The sequence below is a fragment of the Ceratotherium simum genome, chromosome 26 (genome assembly GCF_057802395.1).
Source record: "Ceratotherium simum simum isolate JZ-2026a chromosome 26, ASM5780239v1, whole genome shotgun sequence".
Classification (NCBI taxonomy): domain Eukaryota; kingdom Metazoa; phylum Chordata; class Mammalia; order Perissodactyla; family Rhinocerotidae; genus Ceratotherium; species Ceratotherium simum.
Window position 1 is genome coordinate 2,270,636 of NC_141925.1, and position 19,344 is coordinate 2,289,979.

A 19,344-nucleotide genomic window follows, 5' to 3' on the forward strand; every position below is an offset into this window, starting at 1 on the left:
TGGGGCGCCGCCACAGCATCGCTTAACAAGCGGTGTGTTGGTGCGCGCCCAGGATCCGAACCGGCAAACCCCGGGCCGCCGCAGAGGAGCACGTGCACTTAACCGCTGGCGCCACGGGGCGGCCCCTGTTTCCCACTTTTGATTGTTGTAACCGTGAAGAGAAAGAAGGCGGAAATAGAGCAATATTTCCTCATTAACATGAATAAGCATTGTGTTCCGTGGACTGTAGCCCTAAGTGCTACCTAGCTAAGAAGAACTGGAACACAAGAGCTCTCAGAACCACACAGAGGTTTAGACCGTTAGCATTTGAGTTTGTATCCCCACTGCATCTCATAGCTCTGGGCATCGTGTATGTGCTTGTGTGTTTGCAGAATGAATGAGTGAGTGAATGAGGTTTGCCACCCGTCAGGTGAGAAGCTGGCAGTCCCATATCTCCTTAGGTAGAAAGGGGGTAGTTGGGCAGCATTTGCCTTCCCGCCAGCCACTCACTGATTGGATTTTTCCCTCTGTAGTTCTAGGCTATTCTTCAGTGCCTTCATTTGAAAGTTACATAATTCAGGATCCCAAAGCTTTCTATGTATTGACTGGAATTGTTTTTGATCATAGTTTCAATGACAGCAAGGAACCCTTGCCACTTGAGGTAAGAACATCTTTTCCGTAACAATCTTATCCTGCTACCCAGCCTTGAGCATGAGTTCGTTAAGGAGTTTTGTTACCTGAGCTGCCCCTCTCTTTCCTCTGTGTCAGCTTTGTCAGCTGGCTGCCATCTTATTTCCAAAGGAGATAAGAGAATGCTCCTGATTTCACATCTTACAACCTGGACTTTGAGGTCCCTTCCAGTTTTCAGATTCTTTAAAAGAGAAGACTTATTCAGAGCAAGCCTCTATCCTGAGAGTACAGGATGGCATTTGTTCAATGGCTTGATTACAGAAGCAAGCTCCAACGCCAGACTCCAAAGACTGGAATCCCAGCTCTGAACTTACTAGCTGTCTAACCTTGGGACAGCTACTAACATTTCTGGGCCTCAGTTTCCTTATCAATATAGTGGGATTAATAATATTGTTCCTAACTCAGAGAGCTTTTGTGAGGATTAAACGAATTTATGCCTGTAAAGTGCTTAGAAGAGAGCCTGGAACAGAGGCATTTTCCAGAAAGATTAGTTGTTGTTATCATTATTACTAATCTCACAGACTTCAGATACCATAGGGTCTGTTTGTTTGTTTGTTTGTTTGTTTAAGGAAGAGGCAGTGTTTTAAACATAAGGATATTTGGTTTCTATTTGGGGATGGGAAAACCACTAATGTATAGCTTTTGTTTTGTGCTACACAGTCTATCTAATGATTAATTGTTAGAACTTGCATAAGATGTTGGTAGATGGAGACAGACGTGTTAATAGGATAACCAGCAACAGTTTTCGAGCACTTACTAATACCAGGCACATCACAGAGACCATCTCACTTGATCCTACAGCAGCTCTGAGGTACTATTAACATCATCCCCATTTTACTGATGAGGAAACTGAGGCAAGAAGATTAAAAACTTGCCCAAAGTGCCATGGATATTCAGTAGGAGATTTGGGGCTTGGATCCGGGTGGTCTGGCTCCAGAGCCCACGCTCAGAATTATTCTGCAGCACTCCCTTCCTGAAGGGGGCTTAGAAGGTCCTTGTCTGTTTGCTAGGATGGTCACAGCAAAATGCAGGGAAGACTACTGCTGCAGTGTGCTCCCCAGAGCACATCTGCCAGTGTGGGCACCTTTTCTCCAGTCACAGCTGACGTCAAGCACACCTTTGCTCTGTCCTGTGCCTTTTCTGAGTTTCAGGATCCCAGGACCAAATTTGTTTTCTCTTTGTTCTTCATAGGTTAAGTATCACTTGCGCTTCAGTAGCATTCAGAGGAATTATTTATTCTCGAGGCTAATATACCACCAAGATGATGTGGAAGGCTGGAGCACATCCTTACTTTATCCTCCTAATCCAAGCCAAGAACCCCGGAACTTTGCATATTCTGATGGGGGATCTCCTGGTGAGGAAGTCTATGTGTGTTACCATGAGCAAGGCCACTTTCATCCTGCTGCACATATTTGTGATGCTATTTTTGTTGTTTTTGCTGTCTGAACACTTGCTAAACTAACATTTCAGAAGAGGTTGAAGGAGTTACATTTAGAAATGTGGCATTCAGTAAAATGCTTACATTCTAGAGTAAGTTAAACCAGCAGTTGTGTATTTGATTGTTTTTTTGTAATAACATTTAATTGTTTGAGGGAAAGATGGAAGCATTTTACAGGAACAAGGAGTGCAAGTCCCATCTTTATGTTTCTGTAGGTATTAACTTTTCTGTTTATAAAGATGTATATATGCCTTTAGCTTTCTGCAGATTACAAGGAAGTAGTGGGACTACATGGAGACCTGCTTATCCTGTCTCCTCTACAATAAGCATCATATTCCTGACTGAGGCCCGTGAACCAATCCTCTCCTGAAGGACTCGCTCTCCACTTCACTGTAGATTTTTAGTCTCCCTCTTTGAGAGGGGCTTAGAGTGACCACCCTCTAGGGAACTAACTGCTCTTAGAAAATTCAACTGACAATCTGCACCATGTTGTAGGATGACCACACAATTGACTTGAAGCCTTGGGCCTGCAAGCCCACCAAGTGGGAATCCAAGTCCAAGGGCTTACAGTTTCATGTGATTCTAGAAAAGATACCAGCAGTTCTGCAGTGGAAATTCTCCTACATACAATCAAGAATGTGTAACAGTTCCCAGAATTTTATCATCAACAATTTGTTCCTTCCTTTTTCATCCTGACAGACCTAGAGGTCTGCCTAGGTCTAGGCCATTGGAAGACCCTAGTCACCTCTACTCTAATGCTGATGTAGCCCACCCCGGCTCTGCCTGTATAGAGGGCTGGTAACCCTCCCTTGGAGGTGTGGCCGTTGTTTCTTAGAAGACCCCAAAACCAGGGACCTTTGCCTTTCAACCTATTTTTCCCAAAAGCTGACCTCAGCACACCAACTATGCTGTATTGAAACAAGGGTTGCTTATGGTAAACACTGCTTTTGAGGCTTGGCAGCAAAATTCAGTGACCATAATCTTCAGACTACAGCAGTGACAACTCAGAGACAGGTCATAGCAGGTGAGAGGGGCTGTGTCTTCTAAGTGCTTTGAATTTAACCATCTTGTATGTGCTGGATGATCAAAACTGCAGAACAGGCACCCTTTCCCTGAAGCCTGAGTACTTAGGGGAGAAGATGTGGCCCCACACTGGAAGATTGTTGTATTGGGTATCCCTTGTTATGCTGCTGAGGACTACTTTACCCTATTTTCTAATAACAGGTGCCATCACTCAGCCACAGGGGTCCCCTTGTGACTTTCTGCTCTTTCTTCCATATTGCAGCATGTGGACTGTAGGGATGCCTTTCCCACTCCTGTCTGTATGAATCGCTAACCATGATCCATCTGAATTATCAATTGTTTTGCATCTTTAGTCTTTCTTAATCTCTTATGCTTGATATCCACTGTTTTCTCATGTAGGATACAACAAAGAAGGCTTCCTGGCCATACAGCATGCTGTGGATAAAGCCATCATGCAGTACCATGCTCACAACGAGACAACCAAGATGTTTGAGAATCTCCATGTGCTTGTGAAGAGATTCCCATATGGAGCCCATGTCCAGGACAACTTCTCCCTGGTCCTTCAGAATGAGTTCCCTCTTCTCCTCCTGCTCAGCTTCATCTGCATCGAGCTCATCATCATCAATTCCATTGCTCTGGAGAAAGAGAGAAAACTGAAGGTAAATCCATCTATGTTGGATGTATGCCTCTCGCAGCACAGGAATATATGGAAGCTGTTAATGAAAAGTGACCAGAATAGGAATGAGAGCAAGGCAGGTAAGAGGTTGCTTAGGTATCAGAGCAACCTCCAAGGTGAGTTGAAACTTGGACGTTCTTTCATCGTTTTAACCTGCTTGCAACTTAGGTGATGCCATCTGTTGTTATTACATGAATCTTTGCTTTTAGACTGGGAATGTTCAGCCTAGTGGTTCCTGATTTGTTAACACACTGCCTCACACATGTAGGTGCTCATAAAATGCTTATGGAATGACTAACTGATAAACATACAGGTGAGGAGTAGTCATCTAAAATTAACTCCCTCTCATTTTGCTGTACGATGGACAGGAAGTGTTCTCTAGGAAAACACAACTGAAGACAAGGTTGGTCCTGCTGAGTTACTCTACTTTCTGCTCTCCCCTGTTTCCCTACTCTCTCCTGTCACTTCTCACTTTTTGCTCTTTTTAAAAAATCTTCTCAGGGCAGGCTCCGTGGCCTAGTTTGGCACACTCCACTTCAGCGGCCCAGGTTTGTGGATTTGGATCAACCCCAGGTGCGGACCTACACCACTCCTCAGTGGTGACCCACAGCCAAGCTCTGGCGGTGACCCACATACAAAATAGAGGAAGATTGGCGCAGATGTTAGCTCAGGGCTAACCTTCGTCAAGCAAAAAAAAAAGAGGAGGGGCCAGCCCAGTGGTGTAGTGGTTAAGTTTTCGTGCTCTGCTTTGGTGGCCCAGGGTTCACCGGTTCGGATCCTGGGCACAGATCTACTCAATGCTCATCAAGCCATGCTCTGGCAGCAACCCACATAGAAGAACTAGAAGGACGTACAACTAGGATATATAACTATGCACTGGGGCTTTGGGGAGAAAAAAAGAGGAAGATTGGTAACAGATGTTAGCTCAGGGCCAATCTTCCTCAAAAAAACAAAGAAATACGACAACTTTAAAAAAAGTGGAAGATTGGCAACAGATGTTAGCTCAGGATGAATCTTCCTCAGCAAAAAAAAAAAAAAATCTCAGTCTTTAATTTTCTTCTGCTTTTATTGATTCTTATGACTATATATTAAAATAGTCTGCCACTGGCTCTCTGAGCCATGCTTGGCCTCACTGATGATGTCTGGTTTGCTCTGTCTTCTTGTATATTCAGTAGTAAGGAACAGTCTAACTAATGCTGCCTGGTGAGGCTGCCTGTGGGAGTACGTTAACATGGTAGAAAGGCAGGGGGAAACTGCTTTCTGCTGCGATGGATGATAATAGGACAGAGTGGCCTAACTGGCAGGCCTCTCGCCCTGGCTCTGCACCGACTGGAAAACCCCTGGGAAACTAGAAGCTTCAGGTGTGTTGTTGGAATCCCCTTTTAGTTCCCAGGTGTGGGAGGGAGGTTTCTCTTTCCCGTTTGTCAGTTGTTTCAGCAACAAATTGGTGGAGGGAAGGAGTGGGCATCAAATGGTTGCACTTAGGTCGTTGAATTAGTCATGTGTTTCCTATTTCACGCTTGAATCTGCTCTATGGACAAATGTAGGTTAAAGAATGCTTTTGAAAAACTTAAAAATAACTACCAATGGTATTTAAAATTAGCACATATAACTTTTAAAACACTGGAGAAAATAAAAAGAAAGAAAATATGGTCCATATACCAAAAGAAAACAAAGGAAAACACAAAAAAGCAGACAGAACAGAAAGTAAAATATTAAACAAGATAGCAGAAGACCAAACATGGCAGTTATAATAATAAATGTAAATAGGATCACTTCTCCTTTTAAAAGAAAAAAAAAATTAGAATAACTCAAGAAACAAAATCCAACTAAAACAAAATAACATAAAACATGCTGTTGTTAGCTGACTTAATAGTACTTGAATATGGTACTTTCCATGTGCTGGGCATCCTCTGAAACACTGTCAGACCGTTAATTCATTTCACTCTCCTAACAGCTTGCGCTGAAATCCTATGTTTGGCCCTATAGGTCCTCTCTTTACTGTTCTCCACCTTGCTCTCTTCCCTGAAGGCTGACCTGCAGGCATTCCAAGACATGCTCCCACTGGAGGGAGCCTGGCAGGACCTCAGAGGAAGGAAGTAGGAGGCTGAGGTTAGGGTGTCCCCCCATCCCCGGGCCCTCTCCCTACAGGTCATTTTTGGGCTCAGTTTGTCCCTTAGCTGAAGGTCACTGCTCTCTGAATATGTCTTGCTCCACAGGACTCTTTCCCCTCCTGGGTGCTGGTAACCTTTCTTCCTTATCACTCTTTGGGCCCAAGGGTGGTGGTAACTCTGTTGCCACTAGCCCTAGGTTTCTGCACTGTCCTGTAGGGTTTCCCATCCCTGTGCACGCATTTGTAATTAGGCATGTTACAAACAAACTCTCCTCAAATTATTCTAATTTGAGTGGATCATCTATTTCCTTTAGGGACCTTCGCTGATGCACAATTCTATGAGATAACTACTATTATTGTTCTTATTTAGCAGAGGAGGTAACCTAAGGCACAGAGAGATTAATAATGTCAAGATGACTTTATACAGGACAGTACAGCCTAGCAATAAAAAACTGTTTTTATTCTCAGATGAAGAATATCTCTCCCTAAACAAAGTAAAACAGATTTCTAATAATTAAGCTCAGCTTTTCCAAGTGGAATCTTAGATGAAATATGCCAGAGAGAAATACGCTCTATTTCTGCTGGGTGAATTGTCTGGAAAAGGTAGTCTGCTGGGGAGTTGTATAAAAGACTTTAGCCTTGGAGGATGATAGGATTGATGGGCTTGGCTTCTCCTTTCTATTCAGATGATAGCCTGAGACTCAACCCAAACCTTTCAACTCTTCCTTGGTAAGGACCCAGGAGCAAGTAAGTTATATTTCAGGAGGAGTCATTAATATGAGATCTGTTTGCTAAGGGAGAATGACCTGACAATGTTTGTCCCTGGGACCAAGGTGGGAGAATTGGGAGGAGGGGGGAGCAACTGGTGTCACTTTCTTCTTTGAACACGGAATACAACCAGTATTCTGAGAGCTAGTCCCTTCTTAGACTAGCTCATGTTGACTTATTTTTGATCTGGTCTGACTATGTAAATGGTAAGCAGGATTAAAATGGATTGTCTTTAATTTAGAAGCTGCCTGGACCACTTCTCCGACTGTGGCATAGGTGCTTTGCTCTAGTTGAATAGGTCCATTTTCTGTTCCTCAAATAGATGCTAGATACTATTCCTCCTGTAGGTAGGCCCCTCTGGAATGCCCTTCACTTCAAAATTCATATTGCAGTTCACCTCCTTCAGGAAGCCTTTCTAAATTTATTTATTTATTTATTTATTTAGTTAGTTAGTTAGTTAGTTAGTTAGTTAGTGTGTTTGTGTGTGTGTGAGGATGATCAGCCCTGAGCTAACATCCATGCCAATCCTCCTCTTTTTGCTGAGGAAAACTGGCCCTGAGCTAACATCCATGCCCATCTTCCTCTACTTTATATAGGACACCACCACAGCATGGCCCAACAAGCGGTGCGTCGGTGCGCGCCCAGGATCTGAACCAGGGCCGCCAGCAGCGGAGCACGCGCACTCAACCACTATGCCATGGGGCCGGCCCCAAGGAAGCCTTTCTAAATTTCATCAATCTTTCATTCCATCTTCCCATAATATTTTGTTTCCACCTCTATTATAGTATAGATGGAGCTTTCTTAACTGCTCTCCATGTAATCAGTTCTCAAATTAACTGACACTCCATCACCTCCGAGTGATGGGAGCTCTTAGCACACTGCAGCTGGTAAGCTACCCTCTAGTACACAGAGGCTTATCTCCTCTCATCTGCTGAGTTGTGTGCTTATCAGGATTTGTTCCTAAATCTCTTTGTACCTGTACTCCTTCTAATAATTTGTAATTTAATTAAATATTCTGTAAATGTATGACATGGACTGGAGTTACTTTTGAAAGTTTAGTTGACTGTTTTGGGAAGATTCAGTAAGGCAGCTTTCTAAAAGACATGTTATAAATTTCGTGTGGGTGAAACTGTAAAACTTGGGGGAAAAAATATAAAAACCCTAACAGAGTCTATACTAGGTTGCTTCACACTTGCATTTACATCCGCAGTTCACTTTCAAGACTGTGATCCTGGAGTGAGGATCGAAAGAAGAGTTTGTGCTCTGATGTCAGAATACTGGCACATGTTATACATTTATGTGTTATAAGTGAAAATAAAATTTTAAGTTATGTATGTATCATTTTTGTGATTCCCTGCTTTACCCAACTTGTTTTTGATTCATTAACCTACTACCAGTTCCAATCTTAAAAGATAAAAAGGCTATTACTGTACTTAGAGTGTGGAGTAGACAGGGTTATTGTCTGTGTATTGTCTACATATTATTATATATGTATCACCAGTATTAGATTGTGAACTTTTGGAAGGCAGTAACTCTGCCTTTTATATTTTTCATTTTTCCTGCATGGTACCTAGCACAGTGCTTTGCATTTATTCACTTTATCAAACATTTATTGAGTGGTTTATGTTTACCAGACACATGCATTAGAGATACAGATATAAATGACACAATCCTTTCCCTCAGGTGATTCATGGCAATAAAGCCAAATGTTACAAAAGAATCCCCAGCTAAGGTAATGGAATGTAGAGATATTATGGCTGTGTGGAGGATGTGAACGCTGACCAGAGAAGCCTTCACAGAGCAGGTAACTCTTGAACTAGGTTTTGAAAATCAAGTAGGATTTTGCTAGGTGAAGAGAAAAAAACGAGTCGGAACAACATGTGTAAGAAGAAAAAAAAAACAGAGGTCATGATGTGTCCAGTGAATTGCAGGAAGTTTTGTATGACCAGAGCATAGGATGCCAAGGAGTTTAGTTTCCAACCTCAGGACCATAGGAACCATTCACTTATAGTAGATGTTCAATAAATGAGTGACCTAACTGTATACTTACCATTGCAAAAGAAGAATAATTTTAACACAAGGCCTATCTCTACCATATCTAAACCAGATACATTCCACACACTGGTTTTTAGGTCTCTTTCCAACCCACTCAGTCTCCATCACCCCCACTAGCCACCTCTCCCCAGGATGCACATATGACCCTTCATCTCAGTCTGCTGGGGTTTCAGTAATAGACAGCTAAACCAGACCAGCTGGAACTGAGCACTGGACTAATGTCTGGTTCTTTTTCATTTTCCAGGAGTATATGTGTATGATGGGACTGGACACCTGGCAACACTGGGTTGCTTGGTTCATCATGTTCTTCATTTCTGCCTTCATTGTTGTTTCTTTCATGACCATTCTCTTCTGCACAGAGGTACATGTCTCTCGTCCTTCAGGACATGCTAAGCTATGAAGAGGTGGGAAAGAAATTTGGTGTGATGTGGGTGGTGGTCCTGAGATTCAACAGATGATGAAAACACAATTATTGATGAACACTTAGAAAACTTCAGGTTGATATGTGGTAGTATTTGCTAAAAGTTTGGGGGGAGTAAGCATTTAGATTTTAGGATCCAGGAAAGCTTTGCCCTCCCTTAAGTTCCCTGGTCTTCACGTACCGGATATGAGTGTGGTTAATTTCATTAGGAAAGTGGAATTCCAAAAGATATATTTTATAAATTTTAAAACATTACAAATTTTATACTCTACAAAGAGTTGAAAATAGAAAATAGTTGTAAAAGATAAGAACATTCTTTTATACCCATGCTATCGTGTTAATTTTTCCTTCTATCCTGTCAATGGAATTTGGTGTTCCAAATTGCTAACTTGCATATAATGACTAAATTATAACCTGCTATGTGGGTATATGAAAATTTACCTTCTAAATTACCAAAATGGGGCAATTTGGACAAAGGAAGGGAAGAAAATCCAGACTATATAGCAAAATATATAAAACAAAGAAAATGGCCAGAAAACATTAAAAAAAGGAGACCAGAAGATATCAAAAGGAATACTAAAATTATCTGTAATAGTGATAATAACAAATGGGATAAACTCCCTTATTAAAGAATAAAACATTCACATTGGGTCAAAAATTGAATTTAAACTTATGCTTTCCTTAAAAAAGATACATGTACAGAGCATAATTTGTAAAAGGTAATGGAAGCTGAATCAAAGGTCTACATTAAAAGTCTATATATATTGTTTAGTTTAAGATAATCTTGTTTTTTTTATATTTCTGCATTGTTTTAAGGGTATTTTATGCCTTCTTCTCATTCTTTCCCTGTAAAAATTATGTGCACCTGTGATTGTTTTGTAGGTAAACAATGTGGCAGTGTTCAGGAACAGTGACCCTAGTTTGATATTTGTTTTTCTAATGTGCTTTGCCATTGCCACAATTTTCTTTGCATTCATGATCAGCACATTCTTCCAAAAAGGTGAGTCCTGATGCAATTTTCTGTCAGGGAGTGTGTTTATGACTTCTTTTTCTGGTAGCATTGCTAGTCCCATTACCTATGGTATTGTTATTTCTCCAGAGCCAAGTTTTCACTTTTATGGTTATTTTAGCAATGGTATAATTCTATTCCCCATTAAAGACATATGGAAACATCTCCATATGTGTATGTTTTTAAGCTTCATTTGGCTTCTAAATAGCATTTCAAATGGATGCAAATAAGTCCCAATTTGGAAGGAAATTAAGAGTAAGACATCTAGGCAGATCATTTTCCAGATCTTGATTGAAAAGTTAGGGACTAACAGTAAGGTGGCTTCTAAGACATCATAGTAAGAAAGGAATTCCTAGGAATTTGGGTCTGTCAGGAGGGGTTACCTCTAAAACTATTGGTAGAATTGATGAACCACAAGGGACAAAAATAACAGGAAGTGGAGTCAAAATCAGAGTGCAGGAGAATTGAATTGTGGTTCAACCTAGAGAGGTATAGGTAGAAACATTAATGGAGGACAGGTCCAGCAGTTGATGATAAAAAAAAAAAAAAAGAAGGTTTAAGAGAACTTGGGCAAAAATCAAAGTATGGTATAAATGAAGCCAGGTAGTATATTATTTACATTTGTGAATATTATACATCAAATAGCGTATTCTGATATGTGGGCCCTGGCAAATACTGACTCTGCCAAGATGGAGATGGATTCTTTGAGAGATGAATGGGCATCTGTCTCCTGATAGAGAATGGACACTATCTCCTGATTCAAACTCTACTACTTCCCCTCTATAGCTTTAGGGTAAAAATGACAGCGGTGATGGTCAAGTAAGAGAATTATGAGGGGAGCTTGGAACATGAAAGGATATCAAAGGATGCCTGAAACCTAAAGCTAAAGGGGTGCTAAAGGTTGAAACCTGAAAAGTTGAACTTGCAGTCAAGTACAAGAAATTATCAGAGGGCTGTCAATAAAAGACAAAACCAATGGAGTCAGAAGCACAATAAATCAAGACCAGAGTGGGAAGCAAATAGCAGGGAAGTGTGCCAAGTGAAAGCAAAAATATACCATACAAAGCAAAGTTTATGATCAATTGATTTTTGACAGAGGGGCCAAGATAATTCAACAGGCAAGGAATAGTTTTTTCAACAAATGGTGCTGGAACAACTGGATATCCACATACAAAAGAATGAAGTTGGTCCTCTACGTAGCATCATACACAAAAATTAACTCAAACCTAAATGTAAGAGCTAAAACTATAAAACTTTTAAAAGAAAATATAGACATAAATTTTCATGATCTTAGTTAGACAATGATTTCTTAGATATGACACCCAAAGCATAAGTGATAAAAGAGAACATTGATAAGTTGGTCTTTATCAATATTAAAAACTTTTGTGCTTCAGGGTATACCATGAAGAAAGTGAAAAGATAACCCACAAGCTAGGAGAAAATATCTCAAGTAATATACATCATAAGAAACTTATATCCAGAATAAATAAAAGAAACCTTACAATTCAAAAATAAGAACACAAATATTCCTAACTCATTCTATAAGCCAGCATTACCTCGATACCAAAGCCAGAAAAAACATCACAATAAAACTACAGACCAATATCCCATATAGATGGAAAGATCCCCAACAGAATACTAGCAAACTAAATCAAGCAGCATATTAAAAGGATTATAGACTATACCAAGTGGGATTTACCCAGGAATGCAAGAATGATTCAACATATGAAAAGCATTCAATGTAATATACCACTTAAAGAATGAAGGAAAAAATAAATACAGTTTTATTCATTTTTATTGATCTCAATTGATACTGAAAAAGAATTTGACAAAATCCAATACCTTTCATGATAAAAACATTTAACAAACCAGGACATAAAGGAACTTCCTCAATGTGAGCATGAGCATTTATGAAAACCCCACAGCTAGCATCATATTCAGTGGTGAAAGATTGAAAGCCTTCCCCCTAAGATCAGGAACACAACAAGGATGCCCACTTTCCCCTCTCCTATTTGACATTGTACTGGAAGTTCTAGCCAGAGCAATTAGGAAAGAAAAAGAAATAAAAGGCATGCAATTGGAGAAGAAGAAGTAAAACTATCTCTACTCAAAGATGACAGGATCTTATATATAGAAAATCCTAAAGAATCCACAAAAGAAACTATTAGAGCTATTAAATGAATGCAGCAAATTTTCAGGATACAAGATCAATGTACAAAAATCAGTTCTGTTTCTATACACTAGCAATGAACATTCTGAAAAGGAAATCAAGAAAACAATTCCATTTAAAATAGCTTACAAAATAAAATACCTAGGAACAAATCTGACCAAGACTTGTACACTGAAAATTACAAAACACTACTGAAAGAAATCAAAGAAGACTTAAATCTATGGAAAGACATCTGATATTCATGGATTGAAAGACAATATTGTTAAGATGGCAGTACTCCCCAAACTGATCTACAGATTCAATTCAATCCCTATTAAAATCCCGTGCCTTTTTCTCAGAAATAGACAAGCTGATCCTAAAATTCGTATGGAATTGCAAGAGGCCTCAAAAAGCCAAAACAATTTTGAAAAAGAAGAACAAAGTTGGAGGACTCACACTTCCTGATTTCAAACTTACTATAAAGCTACAGAAATCAAAACATTATGGTCCTGGCATAAGTACAGACCAATGGAATAGAATTGAGAGTCTAGAAATAAATCCATACATCTAATGGCCAACTGATTTTTGACAGAGTTGCCAAGACCATTCAATGGGGAAAGAGTAATCTCTTCTACAAATGGTGCTGAGACAACTGAATAACCACTTGGAGTCCTACCTCACTTTATTCCTTATGGTGGCTGAATAATATTCCATTGTAGGGATATTCCACCTTTGTTTATCCATTCATCTGTTGATAAACACTGAGTTGGTTCCACCTTTTGGCAATTGTGAATAATGCTTCTATGAACATTCATGTACAAGTATCTGTTTGAGTCCCTGTTTTCAATTCCTTTGGGTATACACCTAGGAGTGTAATTGCTGGGTCAAATGGTAATTTGGTTTAACTTTTTGAGGAACCAGCAACCTGTTTTCCACAGCACCTGCACCATTTTACCTTCCCACTGGCAATACATGAGGGTTCCAATTTCTTTGAAGAAATGTCTATTCAAGCCTTTTGCCCATTTTTTAATTGCATTATTTGTTTTGTTGATGTTGAGTTGTAGGAGTTCTTTATTTATATTGGATATTAATCCCTTATCAGATATATAATTTGCAAATATTTTTTTCTCATTCTGTGGGTTGTCTTTTTACCTTCTTGATAGTATCCTTTAATGCACAAAACTTTTTAATTTTGTTAAGGCCAGTTTATCTATTTTTTCTTTTGTTGCCTGTGCTTTTGGTGTCATACTTAAGAAACCATTGCCAAATTCAAAGTTATGAAGATGTTCCCCTGTTTTCTTCTAACAGTTTTACAGTTTTAGCTCTTAAATTTAGATCTTTGATCCATTTTGAGTTAATTTTTGTATATGGTATAAGGTAAGGATCCAACTTAATTCTTTTGCATGTAGATATCCAGTTTCCCCAGCACCATTTGTTGAAAGACTGTCCTTTCCCCCATGGAATTAGTCTTGGCACCCTTGCCAAAAATCAATTGATTATATATGTGAGGGCTTATTTCTAGACTCTTCTATTATATTCCATTGATCTTTATGTCTAGAGTTTGAGAAGGATTGGTGTTAATTCTTCTTTAAATGTTTGATAGAATTCAACAGTGAAGCCATTTGGTCCTGGACTTTTCTTTGTTGGAACAGAACATGATAGACCTGTGGGACACCATCAAGCATACCAATATACACATCATAGGCATCCCAGAATGAGAAGAGATAGAGAAAAGAAGCAGAAAAAATATTTGAAGAAATAATGGCTGAAAACTCCCCAAATTTGGTGAAAGACATGAATCCACAAACCCAAGAAGCTCAGTGTACTCCAAGTGGGATAAACTCAAAGAGATCCATACCAAAGAGTCATTCAAATTGTCAAAACCCAAAGACAAAGAGCATTTTGAAAGCGGCAAGTGAGAAGAGACTCCTCACATACAAGTGGTCCTCAAAAAATTAACATCTGATTTCTCTACAGAAACTCTGGGGTCCAGAAGATAATGAGATGACATTTTAAACCGTGAAGGGAAAAAAATATCTCAATCAAGAATTTTATATTTGGCAAAACTATCCCTCAAGAATGAAGGAGAAAGTAAGACTTTTTCAGATAAACAAAACCTGAGAGAGAATTTATTACCAGGGGGCCTGCTCTACAAGAAATTCTAAAGGGAGTTCTTCAGGCTGAAATGAAAAGACAATAGACAGTAACTCAAAGCCACAAGAAGAAATAAAGACCACTAGTAAAGGCAACTAATGTCAGTATTATTGTACTTTTGGTTTGTAACTCCTCTTTTTTTCCTATATGATTTATAAGGCAAATGCATAAAACTATTTATAAATCTATGTTAATGGGCATATAATGTACAAAGATATAATCTGTCACAATAACAGTATAAGGGAGAGGGACAGTGATATATATAGGAGCAGAGTCTTTGTATATATTGAAGATAAGTGATATTTAAACTTGGTTGTTGTAAGTTTAAGATGTTAATTATTGTATAGTTTTGACTCTAAACCATGTGTATTACTTTCCTATTGCTGCTGTGACAACCTACTACATACTTAGTTGCTAAAAATGACACGTATTTATTATCTTATAGCCAAAGTCTGAAGTGCGTTTCTCTGGGCTAATATCAAGGTGTCATCGGGGCTGTGTTCTTTCTGGAGACACGAAGGGAGAATGAGAATCCTTCCGTTTGCTTTTTGCAGCTTCTAGAAGATGCCTGCATTCCTTGGCTCATGGCCCCCTCCTCTGTCTTCAAAGCCAGCAGCATATCATCTTCAAATTCTCTCTTTCTGACCTCTGCTTCCATCATATCTCCTCTTATTCTGACACCTCTACCTCCCTCTTATGAGGACCCTTGTGATTACATTGGGCTCACCCGGATAATCTAGAATAATCTCCTCAACTCAAGATTCTTAACTTAATCACATCTGCAAAGTCCCTTTTGCCATGTAAAGTCACATAGTCACATGTTTCAGGGATTAGGATTGGACATCTTTGGGAAGTCTTGGTTCTGCCTACCACACCATGTAAATGATTGGAAAAAAATTAAATAAAAAAGGAAATTATAAAAGCAATTTCTAAAAATTGAAAACCAACAGAAATAAATGTTTTCAAGTTGGGAGCTTATTCCCACAAAGGAAAGAATTACTTCAAATGCTTTTAAAACATAATATTTTAATTATATATCCTTTGTGAGAAATACTTTAAAAGTAAAAAGAACTTCAAAGAAATCTTAAGTTGTAGTTAGTAGTCTTATTGTTAGCAGTAGTATTGGTACTGTTATTTTGAAGCTAATACAGATATATCAGAAGATAAAGGAAAAAACATAGAAACCAAGATTTTCTGTGAAAGAAAAAAAGAGATAGAGATAAAATGCCAAAAAAGTTGAGGAAAACTCTATAATCATAAACATTAATTAGAATTATCAGTATGAACTCATTGTTTTTCTTTTTAAAAATGTATTTTCTCACTGTGTCCACTGAAAAGACCTAAAAGCAATGACAACTCAGTAGCAATAAACACTTTAGTGGCCAGATTGTGGCCTCTGAATGCCTCTAAGAAGAACCAGATCTCCTTGGAGAAATAGCTGATTCAAGGTCTGGGAAGGAAGTATACAATATGCACATTGGACATTTTGTACCATAGCAAGGAAGCTCTCAAAAAAGTTCTGCACACTCCACTTCAGCGGCCCGAGTTTGTGGGTTCAGATTCTAGGCACAGACCTACTCCACTCACCAGCCATACTGTGGCAGTGTCCCACATACAAAAAAAATAGAGGAAGATTGGCACAGATGTTAATTCAGGGCTAATCTTCGTCAAGCAAAAAAAAAAGAGGAGGATTGGCAACGGATGTTAGCTCAGGGCGAATCTTCCTCAGCCAAAAAAATAAATAAAAAATAAAAAAACAATGGGAATAATGTCTAAAAGATGAAAGAGCCAACTTGGAGACGCTTCCACTCACCTAAGATAGGACTTTTTGAGCATCAAAAAGAATAATGATTGCAATGGATTGAAACATCTAAAATGTAAAAATCCATAATTTATGTAAAAACCCATGATTTATAACGGTACCCAAAAAAATACCTCGTTGGTCATCACTAAAGATTGCTAAGGCACCTATCCACTAACATTGCACCACCAAAAGACCTAAAGGTAGGAAGGTGGGTCCTTGCTCCTGATTTCTGCCTCCAAATCATTCCTCTTCCCTTCTTGCTCAAAAAACAGCCCCTTTGAAGTGGGTGTCATCTGACTAAACCAAGTGCTACTTTTTGTTAAAGTCATCTGTTGCTCCTGGTTACTTCCCCTTATTCACTGAAGAATTTTAGCTCCTGGCTCACTATGTTTCTCTCACTAACTACTGTTGTGACCATTTTTGGTCGTCCAGCTCCCTCTCCTCTCAGATCCTTGACCTGTTCATTCCAATGATCTTTTCCCCCACTCCACATTAGTAATCCCATGCTCCCAGGTCATCCCCTAAACCTTAGCCTTACCAATAATTGAGGGTAGCCAGAATCTCAGCTCCCAACATCCTATTCCTGACTCCCACTGTCTTTCTTTTTATCTCCTTTCCTCTTGTACCTCCCTCCTCCAATAATTCTTTGACCTCCATCAAGACCTCTAATCCATTGGCCCTATCATTTTTTCACTATCCATCACCTCATCATTTGCCTCACTTGCTTCTTTACCCAGCTCAGATCCAATGGTCCATTACTAAGATAACTCCTTTAACTTACACCCATCAGCTACCCATTGAACTTTTATTGCAAAACCTCAACCCTGATTAAACCCAGCTCCCTGCCTACTCTACACTTACATCTGAGCAGCATAACTTGGCTGGAGAAAAAACTCTCAACGTGTGGACTGGTCTTTTCATTTAGGCCTCTTATTCTCAAATGGGGTCCCCTGAGTACTGCCTTGCAATCCAACCACATTCCCTTATCAATTTGTCTGACATGTCTCTGAGACAGCTATTTCAAACCTTATCCCTCCCCTCGAATGGACAGCAGCCTTTATCCACTCCTCACTGAGGTCAAAAGCTCTTGCTCTGGCCTGAGAGTATTGTTTTTCCATCTCAGTATGAACCCTGACCTTGAGCAAATCAATAGACTCTGTGCATTCATTTCCCCTTCTGTGAAATTGGAAAATAATAGTACTTATAACTTAGTTATGAGGATTAAATGGGATATTACATTTAAAATGCTGAGAACAATACTTGGTATATAGTAAGACTTAGTAAACATTAGCAATTATTATCACCTTTTACAAAAGAAGAAACTGAAATTCAGAGAAGTTATAGAAGATCTAAAATCAGCCATAGTTCATGTAGCCAGGTTCAGCGAAGGGCTGCCTGATACCTTAACTGTGGCTCTTTCTTTTATGTAAATGCAATCCTTACATTTTTCAATCCTTATTCTCTTAACATCCTGGAAGTCAAATGTTTGCATTTAATTTGAGTTCATCTCACAGACTTCAGTATGATTGGCCTTATCTCCAAAACTGGAACCACTATGCTTAAAGCCTGAAAACCTTGAATCCTTGACCCATAACTTACTAGCTCCATGACATTGAGCAAATTTATTTAATGTGGCTAAGCCTTGGTTTCCTCCTCTGTAAAACAGGGAGGCTATGAAGATTAAATAAGATACTGTATATAAAGTGCTTACCACAGTGCCAGGCAATGCTTAATAGATGCTATACAATCTATCACTCATCTTTGAAGAAGAGAGTTTTTGTTGTAGGAGGTATTATTAATGTAGTTTTAGACAGAGGAGGTTTTAGGCAGTTAGATATTTGTGCCTTTGTATAAGGATTGATTCATTTTTTAAGTGCCACAAATGCTCTTAGTCTTTCCATAGTGGAAGTGCAACTATAAAAGGTTTCTATCAAAATTTCTTAAAAGATTGCTTCCCTTCTGAAATGCTGAGGCAAATGCGGAGATACTTTCTTTACCATGGCAGGGGAAAGGGGCTTGTGTCATACTCCTTCGTGCATTATTGATGAAATTCTTTTTATTTCTTCCCTCTGAATTTGCAGCCCACATTGCAACTGCATCAGGAGGCATCATCTTCTTCTTCACCTACCTCCCATACCTGTACCTCACTTTCAGCTACACCCAGAGGAGCCACTTCCAGAAGATTGCCTTTTGTCTCCTCTCGAATGTTGCCATGGCACTGGGAATCCGATTAATCTCCATATTTGAGACAAAAGGTGAGGCTTACCTTTCCCAAGGTAAGCTGCCTTGATGCTTTGCCATGACTGACAGGCAAAGCTGAACTTCGTTTCCAAATAAACATAACTGGCACATTTTATTCACTGTTCTGAGCATTTACAATATACTTTCAACTACGGTAGGTGCTATAAGGAACACTAAAGAAATATAGGATATGGTTCACACCATACACCTTACAATGTAGTTTGGGAGAAAAACTAAAGCATATTACTGATTTAGGAAATTATATGCCTATATAATTATATAGACATAAAATATATAGATTTATGATTAGAAGTTCAGATAACAATTTAGAACTTTATATGTAATGTAGTGCTATTTACATATATCATATTTTATTCTTATAGCCTTCAGGGTTGGTCTTCTTTCACAGCTTGGTCTAGGGGACCTTCCATCAGAGGTGTTTTGGCTCCCTTACAACTTCCACAGTTGGAAGTACAACCCCAAGTTTTCATTTGTCTCATGTCTCTGGAGTTTGAAGAATTCCTCAGAACATCTACAGTCATTGCAGAAGATTCCAGCCAATCAAAATGTAGGACCCACTGACTTCTGTGGGATTTTAGTACTTCATGAATGGAAATGTTTCACATTTCAGGTATACTAGATGATCTACTGTGAACACTTTAGCAAGTGCCTTCATTGCTCAATGTTAGCTTTTATCACCCGAGTCCTGGTTCCTAATGGCACAGCTTGGTTTGGCAGCAGATAGCAGGAATAGGAGTTGTAAATTGGATCTAGTTTGTGGGTCCCCTTACTGAGATTGGGATAATCTCCAACGCCTGGTTAGA

General features: G+C 39.2%; 1 protein-coding gene across 1 annotated transcript in view; it reads left to right on the forward strand.

Annotated features, from left to right (window-relative positions):
* Positions 1 to 19,344, forward strand: part of LOC101394248 (ATP-binding cassette sub-family A member 17-like) — a 125,191-nt gene that overhangs the window by 31,936 nt on the left and 73,911 nt on the right. The window contains 6 exon segments of the mRNA XM_014793402.2: positions 513 to 640; positions 1,861 to 2,023; positions 3,530 to 3,789; positions 8,987 to 9,103; positions 10,046 to 10,163; positions 18,361 to 18,534. Of these exon segments, the coding sequence (XP_014648888.2) occupies positions 513 to 640; positions 1,861 to 2,023; positions 3,530 to 3,789; positions 8,987 to 9,103; positions 10,046 to 10,163; positions 18,361 to 18,534 (960 nt within the window).